We start from the raw sequence: 18,344 nt of genomic DNA, 5'->3' as shown, positions 1-18,344 counted from the left end.
AGGCTCTCTCTGCACCCTTGGTGGCTTCTCTGCCTCACTGGGGCTCCCCAGGGACGTGGTAAACTGTGCCTGTCCTCTGTGGACGGGCTGCGTCACCACTGATGGGCCATGAGTGTCCAGTTGACCCAGCACCCAGGCTCTCTATATCTAAGCTGAAGTCACCCCCCACAGCCTGGGCCAGGAACTGGGGTCTTCTGAGACCCTCTGCCCTTCCCTGACCCAACCCATTCCCGATGTCACCGACTCCAGCCCTGTGGGACTCCACATTTGCACTCAAGTCCTATCACATGTAGGTCATTTTAAAGGTGGCCACTAACCCAACACCTGCCTAGGCTCCAGGGACCATTCTGGTGTGCCCATGGCGCCTGGGGGGGGGGTCCTAAATGTAAAGGAAATGGCTCTCCAGGAAACTCAACCTGGAGACAGGGGGTGAAGCCTCTGGACCTGCCCTGCCCCCTCTGGCCAGGCCCCCTCTCCTGCAGGCTCCCGATTTGTGGTCCCTGCCTGAGCTGTGCCTGCCCTTTGTAATATCCAGGGCCCACTGGCTCTGTCTTGCCAGCAAAGACCCAAACTCAGCAGCCCTCTTTGATGACATCTTCTGTCCACAGGCCACGGCTCTGCTCTGATCTTACCCAGAGGCCACTGTCAGCAGCCCTGGTCTAGCCTAGGTCCTGCAAGTGAGTGGGGCAATGCAGGCTTCTATGGGCTCCCCTGTCCCTCAATGAGGACGAGCTACCTTGGGTCCCCACAGCTGGCAGAGAGTGCAGGGCACAGCCAGGTATGTAGGAGGTGGCAGCCAAGCCCCACAGTCACTTCCCGGGAGCTGAGCTGAGCCTGCTGACTCTCCCCGTGCGCCCCAGCCTGGGAACCCCACCTGCCCCTGGTGGTGGTCCTAGACCCAGGGTTTACACCCTCCAGGGGCCCGGCTAGGCTGGATGCCTCCTGAGGGCACCCCTGGGCTGGCTGCCCTGGTGTGTGCCTGGAAGCTTGCCACCGCCCACCCCTTGGGATGCCCTGCACCCCATGCTAGGCCCCCCGTGCCACTTGCCTTTTTGGGTTCCATAGAAACGATGCTGCCCGTAGAGAACATTGCTGTTTCCATGGTGATCCAAGTGGCTCACGGGTAGGAAGGTGGATGCCAGACTCCCCGAAAACCTGGGGTATGCTGGAGCTAGAGAGGCAAAGGCCCTGGCTGGAGAGGCAGCACCTGGACCCCTGGCCCACACCGCCCAGACCTCAGAGAGGCGAGATGCCCGTGGGCGACCCAGGAGCAACCCCCTGCAGAGCCCTGCACACAGCTGCCCGTGGGAACCCACCCATCCATACATCTTGTTAGCTCTGACTCCACGCACGCACGCCCGCCCTCCCGCGCACACAAACTGAATTGCTGATGGGCTGGGGAGGGGGAGGCTGGAGAAGGGCGCCTCTGCTTCTCTTCCAGGAGCACTGGGTGCTGCAGGAGCTTCCGGGCAGGGCAACACACTCAGGAGAGGGCCAGATGCCCGCAGAGCTCCTGGCCAAGGGAGAGCCAGGGCCAGTCCCGGCAGGTAGTCTGGGGAGCAGCTCTGCTGCGCCGAGCCCGCTGGGCAACCCACACCGCTGGGTGGTGCACAGGTGTCTCCACAGGAGGGAAATGTCCACCTGGCCCACCTCTTCATGTCCTGCCATCTACAAGGGGAGCTGGTCCCAGTAGCAACAGCACTGACCCCAGAAGAACCCCAGCCCTACCTGGGGACTTTGAGTCACCCCTGGCCTGAGGGGTCCAGCCCACTAAGACAACCGACGTTCGGAGGGATTGCCCCTGCCCAAGCACAGGAAGCTAGCCACAGCTGCAGCCGTCCCACCCTGCTGGCCTTGGGCGGCTCTGTTCACCTGGGACACATACTCTACCCTCCCACACAGATGAGGTCCCAGCCTGCAGGAGAGACAGTACTGAGCACCGGCCTGGGGTGTCCTCCCCAAGCCCCTTTGGAAAGACCCAGAGCTGGATGCCCAGAGCCACCAGCAGTCATCAGGAATGTCTGCTTATGGCTGGTCCTTCCAGGTCCGCAGGGGACACAGGGGACCTGGGCTGTGTGGCATTCATCAGACTCGTACCCACCAGGCCCCTGCCCAGCTCTCCCTGCCCACTGCCGTCACCTTGGCAGCCTCTAGGACTGGGGCCTAGGTCTCCTCCAGCCAGGCTCATGCCCTAGGGCCAGGTGTCCAGATTTCCCTGACCAGACGCTGATGCTGTTTGTTACACGGCGTGTGGGGATTCCTGAAGCAGACCGGGCTGGGTCTGTCTCCCATGCTGGACTGGATGTCCTCAGTGTGGAGTCAGAGGGCTGGCCATGAGGCCATTCCCAGGGGACTCAGGCAGAGGCCCTGGAGCCTGCTGTGAGCCTCGGCTTCTTGGAGGTGGCCCTGCAGGCTGAGGCCAGGGGAGACCTGGGCAGAGTGTGAGCAGGATGCTTGGAGCGCCAGCCCCAGCACCCTGCCAGCGGCTCCTCCCACGCTACAGAAGAGCTGCCCCGGGAGGGCGGGCTCTGCCTCACTCTCAACACTGAACATCTCCCCACGGAGGGCAGGACCCAAGGGAGTGTCTCTTGGGCCCCCACTGTTCTCAAGAGCTTCCTAGCACCGCCTGGCTTCTCGGGCTGCTCTGGAAGGTGGCAGGAGCAGGAGTGGCTGGGATTTCCCTGGAGGGGCAGGGAGAAGAGAGGAGGCTGTGCTGGCCCTACAGGCCCCTCCCAGGTGAGTATTTGGACACCTGTTATAGGTATACACGGTCTTTCTGTCACTCAGGATTCTGCCACCCACTAGTTAAAAGGGTGCCCTGAGCCACATGCCCCAGGGACCCAGGCACCAGGACCCCCTCTGGGTGTGAAGTTACTGACAATTCCTGCAGCAGTGGCTTCACTTGACCTTGCTTTATTTTGTTTCCTGACTTTATTTCTGTCTGTTTTTTTCCTGGTACTGGGAACCCAAGGGCACTCTAGCACTGAACTACATCCCCAGAACATTTTTTATAAATATCTATTTTTCAGTTTTAGGTGGACACAATATCTTTATTTTATTCCGAGAATTGAACCCAGTGCCTCATGCATGCTAGGTGAGCGTGCTACCACTTGAGCCACATCCCCAGCACCGCCCCCCATATCATTTTTAAAAAAAAATTATTTAAATTTTTGTTTTGGTACTGGGCATTGAACCCAGGGGGGCTCTACCACTGAGCTTTTTGAGACAGGGCCTCACTAAGTTGCTGAGGTTGGCCTTGAACTTGGGATCCTCCTGCCTCCCGGGTAGGTGGGTGCAGGTGTGACCCACTGCCCCTGGCTCCTGATCTTCTTCTATCATAGCACCCGCTGCTGTTTAGCAGACTCCTTTAACAACTCGTGGGCTGAGGCTCCACAGAACACTCAGAAACACTGTGTCGGAAGTCAGAACTGCAGGTCAGCTCTCCAGTCCCATGTCTGTCCCCACATCCTCAGAAGGCTGGGGCATCTGCCCTGCCAGAGGCTGAGCTACCTGGCTGCTGGGGCTGATGGAGGCCAGCACGGCCTGGACGTTCCATCTCAGTGCTGGGGAATCTCTGAATGGCTGGCAGCCAGGAAGCCCACCTGAGCACCAGGAAGAGGCCAAGAGGCAGCCCTGTGCAGGCTGAGGCCAAGGAGTGGCCAAGCCAGGTGGGTGGGCTCTGGGCGGGACAGGGAGGGTCAGGGCCTTGGAGGCAGAGCTGGTGGCATGTTCTGGTGGGACGGGGCACTCCAGGACCCACAGGAGCAAGGCTGCCCTGTCTGTGGTCCCCCACCCCCACGGGCACCGTGCCCGTCCGGCACTCGGCAGTAGCAGGTGGGACCCAGCCCTGGTGATGCCCTGGGCATTCTCTGACTCCGTGGGTCCAGGTGAACCCTGTCTTGGAGGCTGCTGAGGGAGGTCTGGGAGCACAGGACCTGCGGACCGCGCCCCACCCCTGGCCTGGCCCTGCGGCCACCAGGACTGCTGAGGACAAGCTAAGGCTGGAGGCTGGCCTGCCGTCCTGCTGTGGGGGACACATCTGCAGCAGATGTGTCCCAGATGAAGCTCAGCCCCTGGAAGGCTTGACAGAGCTCAGGACGGGTGGGAGTGGACGAGCGGCAGGGCAGGGCCTGGGGGGCTGGTTAAGCCTGCACAGCTGTCCCCCCCGTAATTGGTTGCTGTTAAATGTTTTACGGGCCTCGCTCTGGTAAACAGAAGTCTGTAAATTCCTCCTTCCCAGACGCAGTTTCCCAGGCGTGGACCTCCCTGTGCCCCCTGGGGGGTCTGGCCGCCCGCTGCTCTCTGCTCCTGGGGAGTAGCTCTCGGATGGCCAGGAGCAGGCTCCTTCCTGCCCAGGCCTGTGGGGCAGTGTGAGGGTGGCTGGCCCCGTGCCTCCCTCTGCTTCTGGGCCTCAGCTGGAGGTGTCCAGGCCAGGGAGCCGGGGCCTGGCCACCTCTAGCCTGCCTCAGGCCCCAACCCCTGAGGACCCAGATGGGAACTGGGGTAAAGGGGAGGAGGAAGGGTGGCAGGGCAGGAAGGAGAAAAGCTGGGGCTGGGCAGGGAGCCCCGGGGCGGGGGACGAGAGGGACAGGGAGAAGAGGTCTGTCCTGCCCCGTGAGAAAAGCCCTTTTCTTTTCCCCCAAACACTGTATATTCTCTGAACTGAGGAAGAAAATAAAAACGATTTTTGTGAATCAGAGCAGCTGCCCGGAGACCAGAGACCAGGCGGAAGGCTGGGGTGGCCGGGCAGGGAGACAACTCGGGAGACCATGCCCCAGGTGGGGTGGCACAGGAGCAGAGGGCCACACACTCAGGCCTGCGCTCGCGCCCGGGACGGAGCTGCTGGTCAAGGCCCAGGGCTTCCCTCCCCGAGCTACCCTCCCTGAGGCTGGAGCCGCTGCCATCTCCCCAGAGGAATGGTGGCAAGCCTGCCGCCCCCGCCACCTGGCGTCCCCGGCTATCTTGGGGAAGGAGCCTGGAGGGGCAGTGGAGGTGTCCCCGAGGACACCTATCCTGACCTGTCTGCTCCTGCACTGCTGCGAGGCCAGAGCCCAGGCCTGGGACACAGAGGCCCAGGGGAGAAGAGGCTGAAGGACAGAAGGGCAGGAGGGCAGCTGGGGAAGGCAGGTGGGGTGGCTTGGGGTCGGGGCCCCTGCTGACCACCCAGAAGGGGCAGGTGGGCCTGGGGGAGCTGCCCCGGTCCCTGTGGAGACCCAGGCAACCTGGGGCCTGGGCAATGGCCCCTGTTTCTTGTGACTTGGCAGGGTCTTTCTGTCACTCAGGATTCTGCCACATGTTTCAGTGTCCCACGCTACCTCAGTGCTGGCCCTCTCCCAGCGACCTCCCACCTACTCCAGGTCACGGTGCGCGTCCCTGCAGTCTGTTCCACGACGGCATGGGGTCAGGAGGAGGCTGAGGCTGTCCTCACAGGCAGCACAGCTGACCAGCAGGCAGGCTAGGGCAGCGAGCCTGCAGGCTGCTGGCCATCCACTTGTTAGCACCTGTGGATGGCCCTGGAGCAGCTCCTCCCCAGGTCCTCCCCGCCCAGGTGGTCAGACCCCCAGGAGATGTCAAAGTCCAGCCTCTGGTGTTGGGGGGCCACCTGAGACCCCTTGGGGTTGCAGCACCCTGCTCCTGGGCTGCTGGGTGAGAGGAACGGTAAGCGCCAGGGGAAGGAGCCAGGCTGGCATGGGTGGGCACCTCTGGGACAACAGCGGCAGGCTGCCCAGGATCCCGAGTCCCCAGCCTCAGGCCCGAGAGCAGCACAGGCCAGCTGGGTTGGCCGGGCTGGGGTCTGGGACCACCACTTCAGGCTGGGGAGGGCAACTGAGAATCCTCAAAGATTGGAGCCAAGAGCAACCCGGGTGAGGGCCCCCAAACTCTGAGCAGCATCCCGGACGGCAGCTCCGCCACCCGCCTTCCACTCCGTCCTTGATGAGCACAGGCCTCACACCTGGGACCCGCTGGCCAGCGCGCACTGTACAGGTGCACTTCCGGGGAGACCCTCCCTCAGACCCAAGGATACCAACCCAGGGAGACTTGGTGACCAGGGCTGACACCCCACAAACGACAGCCACCACAAGAGGGAAGGAGTGCACTGCCCGCTGCCCCTGGCTCCGTGTCAAGCTGTCTGAATGGCTGTTCTGACCCCTGGGTCCACAGAGGGAAACTGAGACTTTAGTCCAATGTGTCCCCCGGGCTGTGAAGACCCCTCTCTTAAACATCTGCTCTGCAAGGGGCCCTGAGACCGTGTGACCGCCCAGGTGTGGGCAGGGGCCATGTGTGGGCTTCCTGGACCCAGAGCAACCTCCACACCAGAGACCAGGCCAAGACTCGGGCTCTGGGACCAGACACCAGGAGGGGCTGCAGGCACAGGCGGGGGTCTGGAGGCCTGCCACAGAAGGCCAAGAGAGACCCCAGAGGGTGTGGGGGGAGCTCCCCGTGCCCCTCTACCCTCGTCTCCCCAGAGCTCCCAGTGGCCACCTTCCCCAACTGGCCAGGCCCTTCCTGTGGGCATGGGCTGGGGTTGGAGGGACAAGGAGGGGCTGGGGCGAGGGGACATTTTCACATGGAGGAAGCAAGCAAGAGAGGAAGGCTGCCTCGGAGAAGAAAGGCCCGACAGGGGCAGCCGTCAGCGTGCCCTTCCAGGGGTGGTGCGAGAGGCCACAGGAAACTCTGGCCCACCAAGGTGGGAGGACAGTGGTGGACCTCTGTCTCTCTCAAAGATATGCTCTGGAACCCACTCACTCCCAAAGTCCTGGCAAGTCCTGAGGCCTCAGAGGGGACAGAGGGGACAGAGGGACAGCTGGCAGGATGCAGGAGGCTGTGGGATCCGGAACAACGGGGCACGCACTCGTTGGCTTCTGCCTGTGGCCCCTGCCCCCGCTGGAACCTGGCCAGGCGCCTGTGGAGAAGGGGCCACTGGGGCAGGGGTGGCTCTGACCAAGAGGAGACAGCCAGCACTGGCGTGTGTGCCCATGGCCCCCTCCAGGTGGCACGAGAGACCGTGAGTGGCCTGGTGTGGAGCTCCTTGGTTCCTGCCCCCAACACCCCCAGGAACAGAACCTCCTTTCATCGCCCGTGGGTGGTCCCAGGCAGGCGGCGGGCAGGGCGGGAGGGACTCACTGACAATAGGGCCAGCTGTGCTGCACCCACACCCGCTCTGACCCGGCCAGCACAGGCTGTGGACAGGACTCGCCCCTGCCTCCGGCCAGTTCTGCTACCCACCCCACCCCGTGCCCAGAGCCGTCCACCTCTGTGAAAACCCTGGTCTTGGGTGATCTGTGGGGCCAGGAGGCCTGGGGGCTGAACCAGCGGGCTCTGCCCCAGGCCAGATGTTCTGGGGCGGCTCCTTCAACCACGGGGTGTCTCCCCGCACCCCCAGCTGTTCCAGGGACACAGGAAGCCCCGGCCCCCGCTCTAGCAGCTGCCCTGCACATGGCGTGGGGGGGTCTTCCGGCTGGCTGAGGGCCCCCGGCCTAGAGGAGGGGGCACCTGAGGCTACCCCCCAGGGTCCCACTTGCCTGGCCCTCCCTGGCCTTCCTGCCCTGGACAGAGACCCCAGGGCCAGAGAGGGCATGGAGAACTGTCTGCTGGCACCTGCTCCCGGCCTGTCCTGGGGGCCATGGAAGGAAGTGGGGGCCAGGCCAGGCCTCAGAGCAGACCGCCCAGGCAGCCCACTGCGCTGGCCAGGCCCGGCTCTTCGGCAGAGTCGCGTGCCCCCTGCCCGCCTTGCCCCCCGCCCTCCTGAACACACACGGCTGAGAAACAGGCCCCGGCACGCGGGAGCCAGCTGGCACCCAGTCAAACTAGCAGCCAGGCGTGCCGCCAGGGCAGCCAGCCAGACTGCCACTCGCTGGCCCCGCCCGCCGGCCTCTGCCTCCCAGAGCAGCTCACAGCCGCCTGCACCACGTGGCTCTTGGGGAGCAGAGGGCAGGGGAACCCCCACAGGGAGGGGATCCCGGGGCTGGGAGCTTCGCTGAAGGCAGGAGGGGGACATGGAGAGGGCAGACCAAGGCACGGCCTGAAAGGTCTACGTAAGATCCCCGGATGACCAGGACTCTCTCCTGTCCTGTTCCCAAGTAGAACCGGCAGGACGCCTGCCTACCCCATGCCAGTCTGCAGCACTGCCTGGTGCCCTGGAGCGAGGGGGGCAGCTCGGGGCACATCCTGCTTCTCCTGGTGTGAACCCACCTGAGCTCGCCCTGACCACGCTGATGGTGGAGACGGAACCTTAGAGGCAGCGTGGGGGACCCCTCCGCTGGCAGAGGGGGGGCTGCTGGTCTGAGACAGAGCCTTCTTGGTGTAGCGGGGCCGGGTCCTGTGACACGGAGGAGCTGCCGCTCAGGACTCAGACCTCAAGGGGGCAGGTGGAGGGCCCGGTGCAGGCCAAAGCCCAGAAGCCAAGGGCCTGGGCTCCTCAGGGTACTACTCGAGTACTGGCCACCCCCAGGTGGATGCCCTGGACTGGGGCGGGACAGTGGGTGCTGCTGAGGATGGGCCCACGGCGGGGCTGAGTGTGGGGGTTTGCCCAGCAGCCCCAGCCTCAGCCGTTGGCACAGGGGAAGTGAGCGCGGCTGTTGTGGGCGCCATCTGAAGGCTGCCACCCACCCCGCTCTGAGCACCCCCAGGGACAGAAGGGGGCTCAGGACAGGTGGTGCTACCCACCAACGGCCTCCCTGCTGGTAGGGTTCCCAGGGGTGGGATGGAGAGGAGGCGGAACACCTGCCCCCAGTGCAGGGCCTGGGTGGGCTGCCCCACTCCTGGGCCAGGGGATGCTGTTGGTGTGGGGAGGGGAAACACTGGACAGGGAGTGCCCACGTGCCTCAGTGGCCCTGGTTCTGTGGAGGGGTCCCTGCCTGCTCCCTCTCTCACCCTTTTCCCTCCCACAGTCATCCTGGGAGCCGGAGGCTGTGGCCAGGAGATGCCCAGCAGACAAAAAAGCTGGAAGGAGAGGGGTGGGTGGGGTGGGGGGCCGGGATGAATGATGCCTGCAGAGCCTGGGCCTCCGCCTGGCCAGGGAGTCTGGCGTCCCCTCAGGAGGCTGCTGGGATAGCCAGGGCTGGAAGCAGGAGTGCCGGTGAGGTTTGGCCAAGGACATGATTGTGCCCACTTGGTCCTCAGGACCCCTCTGGCCTCTCCTCCACCCGAGAAGGGAGCTGCTCCTTATCGCCTGCCCAACATGTGCACTCCGAGCGGCGCCTAAAGCCCAGATTATTTTAACAACTGTCCCTCACTCGTCACCTGTCCTGTTTGGAAAACAGCCCCTTTCTTGTCGCACAAAGAGAGGTTTCTCTGGCTTCCAGCAGTGCCGGGCGCTAATCTCCCTGCCTGGAACACAGGCGGGCGGCGGCGCGATGTGTGGGTCCGCAGCGCTCTGTAAACACGAGGCCCGAGCGCAGCAGTCATTGAGTTACGGCAGTGCCCGTGCCAGGAGCAAGAGCCCTGCGTGCCCGCTGCCAACTGCAATTACCTCCCGCGTGCCAGCCAGGGGGCTTAACCCTTCCCATGCTGCGGCGGAAGGCACGGCTGAGTGGACACCAAGTACTCCTGGGTGGGGGACAGCGGGGCCCAGGCCACTGCACAACAAGGTGTGAGGCAGACCCTGGGGAACTAGGTCAGGCACACCCCACCCTGGGAAAGGCCTAGGGAGCCCCGGGGTCCTCGCAGGCCTCCAGGGGCCCTCCCGCCAGCAGAGTGTCTGAGAGCCACAGGTACTCACCAGGCACCGACTGCAGGCCCAGAGCCGGGAGGCTGCTGGCCTGGAAGGGGCTCTTTGTCCTCAGCAGGGCCCCGGGTGGCAGCCTGTGTCTGCTGACAACTCTCTCCTCCCTGCCCCTCCCTCCCAGCTGGCACATCTGGAGCCCACACCTCCGCAAGTCTGAGGAGTGGGGTGTAGCCACGGTGGAGGGCACAGCCCGTCCAGCCGCCCAGCTGCCTTGCACATTTCCTCAGCTCCGGAGCCTCCCTGGCCAGCCCCCACCTCTCCCTCTCTGCCCATCTGGAACACACATCTGGCCAGGACCGGTGCCTAGCGGGGCCACCCCCCTTTCCAACCAATTACCACCTCCCCAAGGGGCTTCCTTGGCGGGAGGCAGCCTCCACCAGCTGGGCTCCCGGGTGCTGCTGGGGGCCCAGGACTTACCCTCATGGGAGTGAGAGAACCAGACCTGGGCCGGGGCGGGGTGGGAGCCTCGGTAGGCCTGCTCCGAGGGGGCGGAGGGGGCGCCGCCAGGGTGCGTGGCAGCTGCAGAGCCCAGGCTGCTGGTGAGGAAGCTGCCCATGAAAGAGGAGGCCGGAGAATTCCCCATCAGACGGCTGCTGGCTGTGGACACAGAGGCAGAGTGAGTCTGGGCAGTGGTTCCAGGTGCGCTTTGGGCAGGGCAGGGCAGCACCACCCAGGACCCCTCCTCCACAGGCACTCCTCAGGCCCCAAGATCCCCCTGGGCTTGTCTTATATATCCAAAGTCAGAGGAGGAACGCTCCCTCAGGGGCCCTGATGTCTCCTGGGTTCCTCAGCCTCCCTGTACCTCAGGGGCCCTAGGACTGACACCCTCCTGGGACTGTAAAGCCTTTGCTGTTGATACCAGCACCACCAGTGTCACCAACAAGAACACCTGCACCACCAACCACCACCCCACTTCTACCTCCACACCACCACCCATGTCACCTCCACCACCGTCACCACCACCAACAATAACCACACTACCTCCACCACTGTCACCACCAACTACACCACCTCCACCACCAACCACACCACCTCCACCACTGTCACCACCACCACCAACCACACTACCTCCACCACTGTCACCACCACCAACCACACCACCTTCACCACTACCACCAACCACATTACCTCCACCACTGTCACCACCACCACTAACCACACCACCTCCACCACACCACCAACCACACTACCTCCACCACTGTCTCCACCACCACCAACCACACCACCTCCACCACACCACCAACCACACCACCTCCACCACACCACCAACCACACTATCTCCACCACTGTCACCACCAACCACACTACCTCCACCACACCACCAACCACACCACCTCCACCACTGTCACCACCACTGTCACCACCACCACCAACCACACTACCTCCACCACTGTCACCACCAACAACCACACCACCTTCACCACTACCACCAACCACATTACCTCCACCACTGTCACCACCACCACTAACCACACCACCTCCATCACACCACCAACCACACTATCTCCACTGTCACCACCACCACCAACCACACCACCTCCACCACACCACCAACCACACCACCTCCACCACACCACCAACCACACTATCTCCACCACTGTCACCACCAACCACACTACCTCCACCACTGTCACCACCACCGCCAACCACACCACCTCCACCACACCACCAACCACACCACCTCCACCACACCACCAACCACACTACCTCCACCACTGTCACCACCAATCACACTACCTCCACCACTGTCACCACCAACCACCTCTACCACCACCAACCACACCACCTCCACCACCACCACCAACCACACTACTTCCACCACTGTCACCAACAACAACCACACCACCTCCACCAACCACACCACCTCCACCACCACCACCAACCACACTACCTCCACCACTGTCACCAACAACAACCACACCACCTCCACCATCACCACCAACCATGCTACCTCCACCACTGTCACCACCACCAATAACAATCACACTTTTCCCACCACCACCACCAACCACACTACCTCCACCACTGTCACCACCACCACTAACCACACCACCTCCACCACACCGCCAACCACACTACCTCCACCACTGTCACCACCAACAACCACACCACCTCCACCATTACCACCAACCACACCACCTCCACCACCACCACCAACCACGCCACCTCCACCACTGTCACCACCAACAACCACACCACCTCCACCATCACCACCAACCATGCTACCTCCACCACTGTCACCACCACCAATAACAACCACACCTTTCCCACCACCAACACAACCACACCACCTCCACCACTATCACCAACAACAACCACACTTTTTCCACCACTGTCACCACCACCACCACCAATAACCACACCTTTTCCAACACCAACACCAACACCTCCACCACCACCAATAATGACCACACCACCTCCACCACCACCAATAACAACCACACCACCTCCACCAACAATCACACCTCCTCCACCACCACCAACCACCTCCACCAACAACAACCACACCACCTCCACCACCACCCATAACGACCACACCTCCTCCACCATCATCTCTAACATCATCATCACCAACCACACCACCTCCACCACCACCACTTACATAACCACATACCACCACCGTCAATCACCCCCTCCACCACTCTACCACCACCATCACTGACCAGGTGCTGGGTAGAGTGCACTGAGCACTCAGGGCCTATGGGGAATAAACTGCCCTGCAGGCCTTCCTAGATGTTCCCAGGCCACAGTGGTGGGCATCCCAAGGATCTCCACTGCGGGTGCACCTGGCAGAAGGCTTTTGTCCATTCCTCTGTGGAAGGGCTCAGGTAATGCACTGGGACAAGCCCAGTAGGGGCCCAGGCAAAGTCCTCAGGCCAGCCCTGGGGGCACAGAGGTCTCCACCCTCTCATGGGCAGCAGGGCCTTTCTCCAAAGTGGGGGTCTTTATCCTTCTCCTCAGTCCAGTTAACTGACTAGTTAGACAGGGGTGTCCCAGTCCCAGGGGAGCAAGGGGAGTAACTGTGACACCTGGAAGATGGAGGTGGGGAGGGAAGAGAGAGAAAGAACTCTATGGGTCAGCTCTTAATGTCCCCTTAGGGCTGCTCAGGGTCAAGCCCTGGCCAGGCTGGCACTGAGCATCAGACAGCATTTGTCTGGGCTTAGGCAGTGGCCAGAGGCTTCCTGGGCCCAGCCAGCGCTCGGCATGGCCCTGGGAAGCTGGGAGCTCTGCAGATGGAGAACCACTGCTGGCCCTGGGCCAGCTTCCAGAGTGCACCTGCCAGCCTGCAGCATCCCTGCCCCTGGTCACCAGTGACCCTACTCCCTCTGCCCAAGTCCAGCGGCCAGGATGAGGCTGAGTCTCCCTGGTCGTCACGGCTGCTGCTCCTGCACACACACAACACACATGCACAGAGCGCTCTGCAAGCAGGAGCACTCGGTGGGTGGTCTAGGCGGCAGCCCCCACCCCAGCAGGGTGCCCTGGCACCTTGCCACCTCTGTCCCTGGGCAGTGAGCCTGGCTTGAGCTGTCCCAGGATTGAGAGGGGCGTGAGGTGGAGGGCAGGCCCTGGCAGAGTTGCAGGGACTCTGGGCACTGGGAGGTGGCAGGCCGGCCCAAGGTGAGTCAGGGCAGCTGCTTCCCGCCCGGGAGGCAGGGGAGTTGGTGAATTGGTGATGCCTCATCCCGCCTGGCTTGGTCTTGGGAGCTTCCCAGACACAGGGTGACTCAGCAGGGAGGCAGAGGGGCCAGGAGAGGGCGTGCCCCACGGGACCCTGGCTCTGTGCTTCCCCAGCTCCCGGCCCAGGCCAGGCCCAGCAGCTGAGGGGCCTCTCCCAGTCACAGCCTCCGAGGAAGGGTCTGTGAACGTGGGTGGGGAGGGGGCCTCTGAGTGGGGAGAGGAAGAGCAGGCCCTAGGTGCCTGGGAGCCAGGGACTTCCCGGACCACAGGCCTGGGATTGCCAGGGGCCCCAGCCAGACCACAGGCGTGTCCAGCCAGGGGGGGGACTCAGGGCTGGGAAGGGAAGTGTGGCCTCCCTGCCCTGCTCCAGGGACCCTGGGGGGGCATGCCTGTTGGATGAGTGTGGCCGCCCAGCTGCAAGCGCTCTGCCCCGCCCAGGCCCGCCCCAAGTCCCCCAGGCCTTCCCACCCCCGGCCCTCCCAGGGAAGCCCCGCCCACCCCTTCCTCCCCAGGATGGTGGGAAGCAACCGAGTCCAAAAGTCAGGTCTGGAGAAAAAATCTCTCCAGGCCCTGGGCCTGGGAACCCTGCACCTTGAGCTCTCCCACACTGCAGCAGGCAGGGGGCAGGACAGAATCCCCAGGGCTTCGGACCTAGGGAAACTGAGGCACACAGCGCTCTCCCAAGGCTCCGAGGGGCACAGGAAACAAACCAACTGCCACAGCCCCCAGGGGCCATCCAGGTGGGCCTGCTCAGGAGGGCTGGGCCCCCAAGCCAGAGTCCAGGAGTGGGGTCTCATCATGCCTCCACCCAGGAGATGGATCTTGGTCCTGGGAGGGGTTCTTGCTAACCCTCTGTTCCTGTGCCATCCAGGAGGGGGCCCCATGGCTTGGGGACCTTGGGGGACAGCACTGCAGGCCCACCAGCCCTCCACCCTGGCTCCACGAGGGCAGGGAACATGCCAGGGACAGGCTGCAGGTGGCTGCATGTCACTTCCTGCTATGGCAGGAGACCCACATGGAGCCCCTCTAGACTAGGTGCCCCGGTGCTCCACACCAGCCTGTCTCCCAACTTGGGGGACCCTCTAGGGGAGTCTCTTTACAACTGGCTTCTGTGAACCCATTAAGGCAGGGAGCCCTGCCCCAGAACCTGGTAGCTGGGGGGTAGTGCCAGGCGGGGCCATCTGTGGGGGACCAGCACTCCTTTCTCCTCTTCCTGCTGAGGAAGGGCTGGTCCCCTGTCCCCACCATACAGGGGGCTCCATTTCACTAGAGTAGGTTCAAGAATGAAGCACAAGAAAGGAGCTACCCGAGACCCACTGCCCTCCGCTTGAGTGTTTCTGGGACCCACTCTCCAGAGTCACAGCAGGTGTCCCTGCGCCCCAATTCCAGGCACAGGCAACCTTGGCACTGAGTCTGCTGTGAGAGCCTCAGAAGTCTCCACACAGAGCCTGTCCCCGTGGAGACCTGGCCCACGAGGGCGGCCACTGCCAAGGGCTCTCATTGCCCAGCCAGCAGGCCCACACCTCAGGTCACCTGGACAGGAGCTCCCTGCCCTGCCAGTCCCCTCCACCAACACGGGCCCTCTCTGACAGGGTGATGTCCCACTGCCCGGGGCCTGCGAGCAGATTCTGCAGCCCTGCCAGATGGGCATTCTCCTGGTGGGCAGCAAGCCCCCTTAGGGTGGGGACAAGGACTCCTGGCTCCATAAGACTGCCCAGCCCCTGGGCAGCCTGGGACAGGGCATCTGCACCCGTATTGTCACTTCTAGCTCTAAGAACTTGGGTGGTGGCAGCATGCCCAACCAGCAGGGCCATGGGCTGCCACCTCCCCAGCCCCCTCCTCCTGATCAGTGGCCCACCCCATACAGAGCGGGTGCAGGGGCTGCCTGGGAGCCTGGTGCGCTGGGGCCTGGCCAGGGCCAGAGCTGTGGGCCAACTCTGGCCGGGAACTGGGCTGAAGGCTCCTTCCTGTCGGCAGAATCCTTGCCTACAGAGCGCAGTCCAGGAGGGGACAGCCAGAGCCCTGTGCAGTGGAGAGGGCTGAGGGGATGAGCCCCCTTTGGCCAGGACCCAGGACCTGGCACCCACGGTGTCGACACCTCCTCTGCCGGGGGCTTCACAGACCTGCCGACTCAGGGCCACCAGGGTCCCAGATCCCACGTCACCACAGGACTGATAAGGGAGCAGGACACAGGTCTGGGCCAGGTTAAGTGGACCTGTTTATTCCAGGAGGTGTCCTGGCCCACTGAGTCTGTCCAGGGCCACTGCCTTGGGTTCTCCCTCACTCATCACAGAGGTCACACAGGGGGCTCTCCCCAGAAGGGGAGGCCACTGAGGTAGCCATCTGTGCTACACATCAGCCCCACCAAGTGACCCCACTGCCCAGCTTGCAGCCCTGGTTACGAGGCAGGCTCTGCTGCCTGCTCCAGCCACCTCGGCTCTGCCCAGGACACATCGGTGGCCTGGCCCGGGCGCCAGGCTGGCTGAGAGAACGGCTCCGGAAGCCAGCAAGCGGGAGGGCCGGCTGACGGGCTTGGGCCACTGCCGCCTCAGGCCCAGCCCCATCCCTGGAGGCCCTGCTGTCCCAGACCCAAGGCCAGCCAACCTGCACGGGACACAAGTCCCACCTGGACCCTGGCTACTGCCAGCAACAGGAGGGCTGGGAGAACCGCAGGGCAGAGCTGGGCTGGGGTCCCTGGGCAGCCCGGGAATCTCGATGACCCTTCCGCCAGGCCCCAGACCAGAGGCCCACTGTGTGGAGCAGCTGCCCACAGGAGGTGGCCACAGCAGCAGCAGCTGAGCCAGAGGCGCCCCACGTGGCCCCGCAGGACTGGTGGGGGCCAGGCCTTCCTCCCGCCCACCGGCCCAGCCGAGGTGGCCAACGGATGCTGGATGGCTGGAGGGTGCAGGTGGGGCTCCCGCCTGGGAGTCAGGTGCCAGCCCAGAGCCCCCAGGGCCGCCTCCTCGGTCAGACTGGTCGTCCAGAGCCCTGCCCAGGGGCCTGTGAGGACCCAGCCACCAAGCTGGGCAGGGGCTTTGCCTGTCCACGGGGCTCTTCTGCCAGGCTGCTGGCTCCGCAGGGTGACGCCAGCCAGGGCAGGCAGATGGGTGGGGCAGAGCTCCAGGACAAGCATTTGCTCTGAGCTACGTGAGCCACTGACACAGCACCCTCCTTTCTGGAAACTGTGAAATGGGTTGTAAAAAAAAAAAAACAAAGCGCCGCTCACTGAGATGGCGGCAGCTCCTGAGAAGCAAGGCCCTTCCCAGGCCCGCTGAGCTCCTGTTGCTTCCGGAAGCCCAGCTGACTGCTGGCAAGGGCCTTCCTGGCTGTGTGTCTGGTGGCTGCACCCGCCACCAGCGCCAGCTCCGCCCTCCTTCCCTCTCACACCCGCGCAGGCTCCCCTCTCCCCCCAGCCTCCCCATCTCTCTGAAAGGTTGTTCAGGCCCTGGGGACACCCAGCTCTGTCAGACCCAGGGGAGCTGTCCCTTGTTCTCCCAGGGGACACCAGGAGCCCCGAGAGACTGCAGGTGTGGGCAGCCTGGATGAGTGGCACTGAAAGTGCCTTTCCCGGGCAGAGCCAAGCCCCTTGGGGAGCAGAGGAGGAGAGGAGGAAGGACAGACACCCCTCCGCCCTGCCCCACATTCCTCTCATTCCAAGGGATGGAGGGAGGACTTCCACGTGGGGCCTCCTCCTGGACACTGAATGTAGGGGGAAAGGCTAGGTCCAGCCCGCTTGGAGGCAGGGGGCGGCATCTGACCATCTGGCTGCCCAGGAGGAGGAGGAGAGACCACAGATGAGGCCAGGCCCTGGTGGAAGGGCCACTCTAACCCTCACCTCGGACCAGGAAACGATGCTGCTGTGTGGGAGGCCGTGACACATATCAGGCCAGGAGAGCATGTGCGCGGGCCTTGACTCCCAGATACAGCCCAGGGACACCCCCCTAGCACAAGACCACATGGGGAGTGTGTGCTGTAGGAGTAGGCAGGGCCAGGGTGGCACGGGCTGGTCTGAGCCAATCAGGAGGCTGAGGCAGGAGGATCGCAAGCTCCAAGCCAGCCTGGGTAACTTAGCGAAACCCTGTCACAAAAATAAATAAATAAAAAGGGCAGGGTGTAGTTCAGTGGTAGAGCGCCCCTGGTTCAATCCCCCGCACCAAATAAAACAAAGCAAATAAAAAATCCCATCCTTGGGGCTGGGGATGTGGCTCAAGCAGTAACGCGCTCGCCTGGCACGCGTGGGGCGCTGGGTTCGGTCCTCAGCACCACTAAAATAAAAAATAAAGATGTTGGGTCCGCCGAAAACTGAAAAATAAATATTTTTTAAAAATCCCATCCCTGGGCAGGAACTGTGTGTGGACTCTCATGGAGTGTGTTTCAAGAGTGCACGCTTGTCTCTGGGTGTGTCTGTGACTAGGTGTGTGTGCATGGCTCTAAGTGTGCACCGTCTGGGTGTGCAACAGGCTCTGGCTGGACACACAGCTAGGGCCTGAGGCCATGGGTGCCAGCCTGAGCTGACTCCACTCTTGGGCATGAGGGCACGTGGGCTGGGCAGGTTCTCAAAGAAGCTACTGCCCAAGGGTCAGGCCTCCACCAGAATAATCCCCTTACTGGCTGGGCCAGCACTGGCAAGGCTCCTGGCCCGCCTGCCCACCTCGTCCACCTGCAATGGGGGCACGTCCAGGCCCACAGGTGGTAGAGGGACTCCAGCCTCCTGAGTCTACCCCAGCTTGCAGCCAAGACCCCAGCCCTGCCTGCCTGAGGGCCAGCCCCCAGCTCTGCCTCTCAGCCACCTCTCTGGGCAGGAAGTGGCCTCTGGTGTCTTGTGTATTCTGGAGAGCTGGCCGTGTGGCCCCTGGCCCATCTCCCCTCCCACATGGAAAGCAGGATGGACCTTCCCCAGAATGAAAGCCCTCTCAGGCCCCCATAGGGGCAGGCTTGG

The 18,344-nt window shown here is 63.2% G+C and overlaps 1 protein-coding gene across 6 annotated transcripts in view; it reads right to left on the bottom strand.

Moving 5' to 3' along the window:
• Bahcc1 (BAH domain and coiled-coil containing 1) overlaps window positions 1–18,344 on the bottom strand; it is a 61,149-nt gene that overhangs the window by 22,803 nt on the left and 20,002 nt on the right. For 5 of the 6 annotated variants that reach the window (XM_027955546.2, XM_071602972.1, XM_071602973.1 and 2 more), the window contains exons 3-4: window positions 10,145–10,324; window positions 1,049–1,171 (exon numbers count right to left, since the gene is read on the bottom strand). In XM_027955546.2, the coding sequence (XP_027811347.2) occupies window positions 1,049–1,171; window positions 10,145–10,324 (303 nt within the window). Of the gene's footprint in view, window positions 1–1,048; window positions 1,172–9,243; window positions 9,327–10,144; window positions 10,325–18,344 lie in introns of those variants that run through there. The other variant, XM_071602975.1, reaches the window with a different exon arrangement.

Source organism: Marmota flaviventris, chromosome 17 (assembly GCF_047511675.1).
Source record: "Marmota flaviventris isolate mMarFla1 chromosome 17, mMarFla1.hap1, whole genome shotgun sequence".
Lineage (NCBI taxonomy): Eukaryota > Metazoa > Chordata > Mammalia > Rodentia > Sciuridae > Marmota > Marmota flaviventris.
Note: the sequence above shows the minus strand (reverse complement) of the source record. Positions and strands in the feature narration are given on the sequence as shown.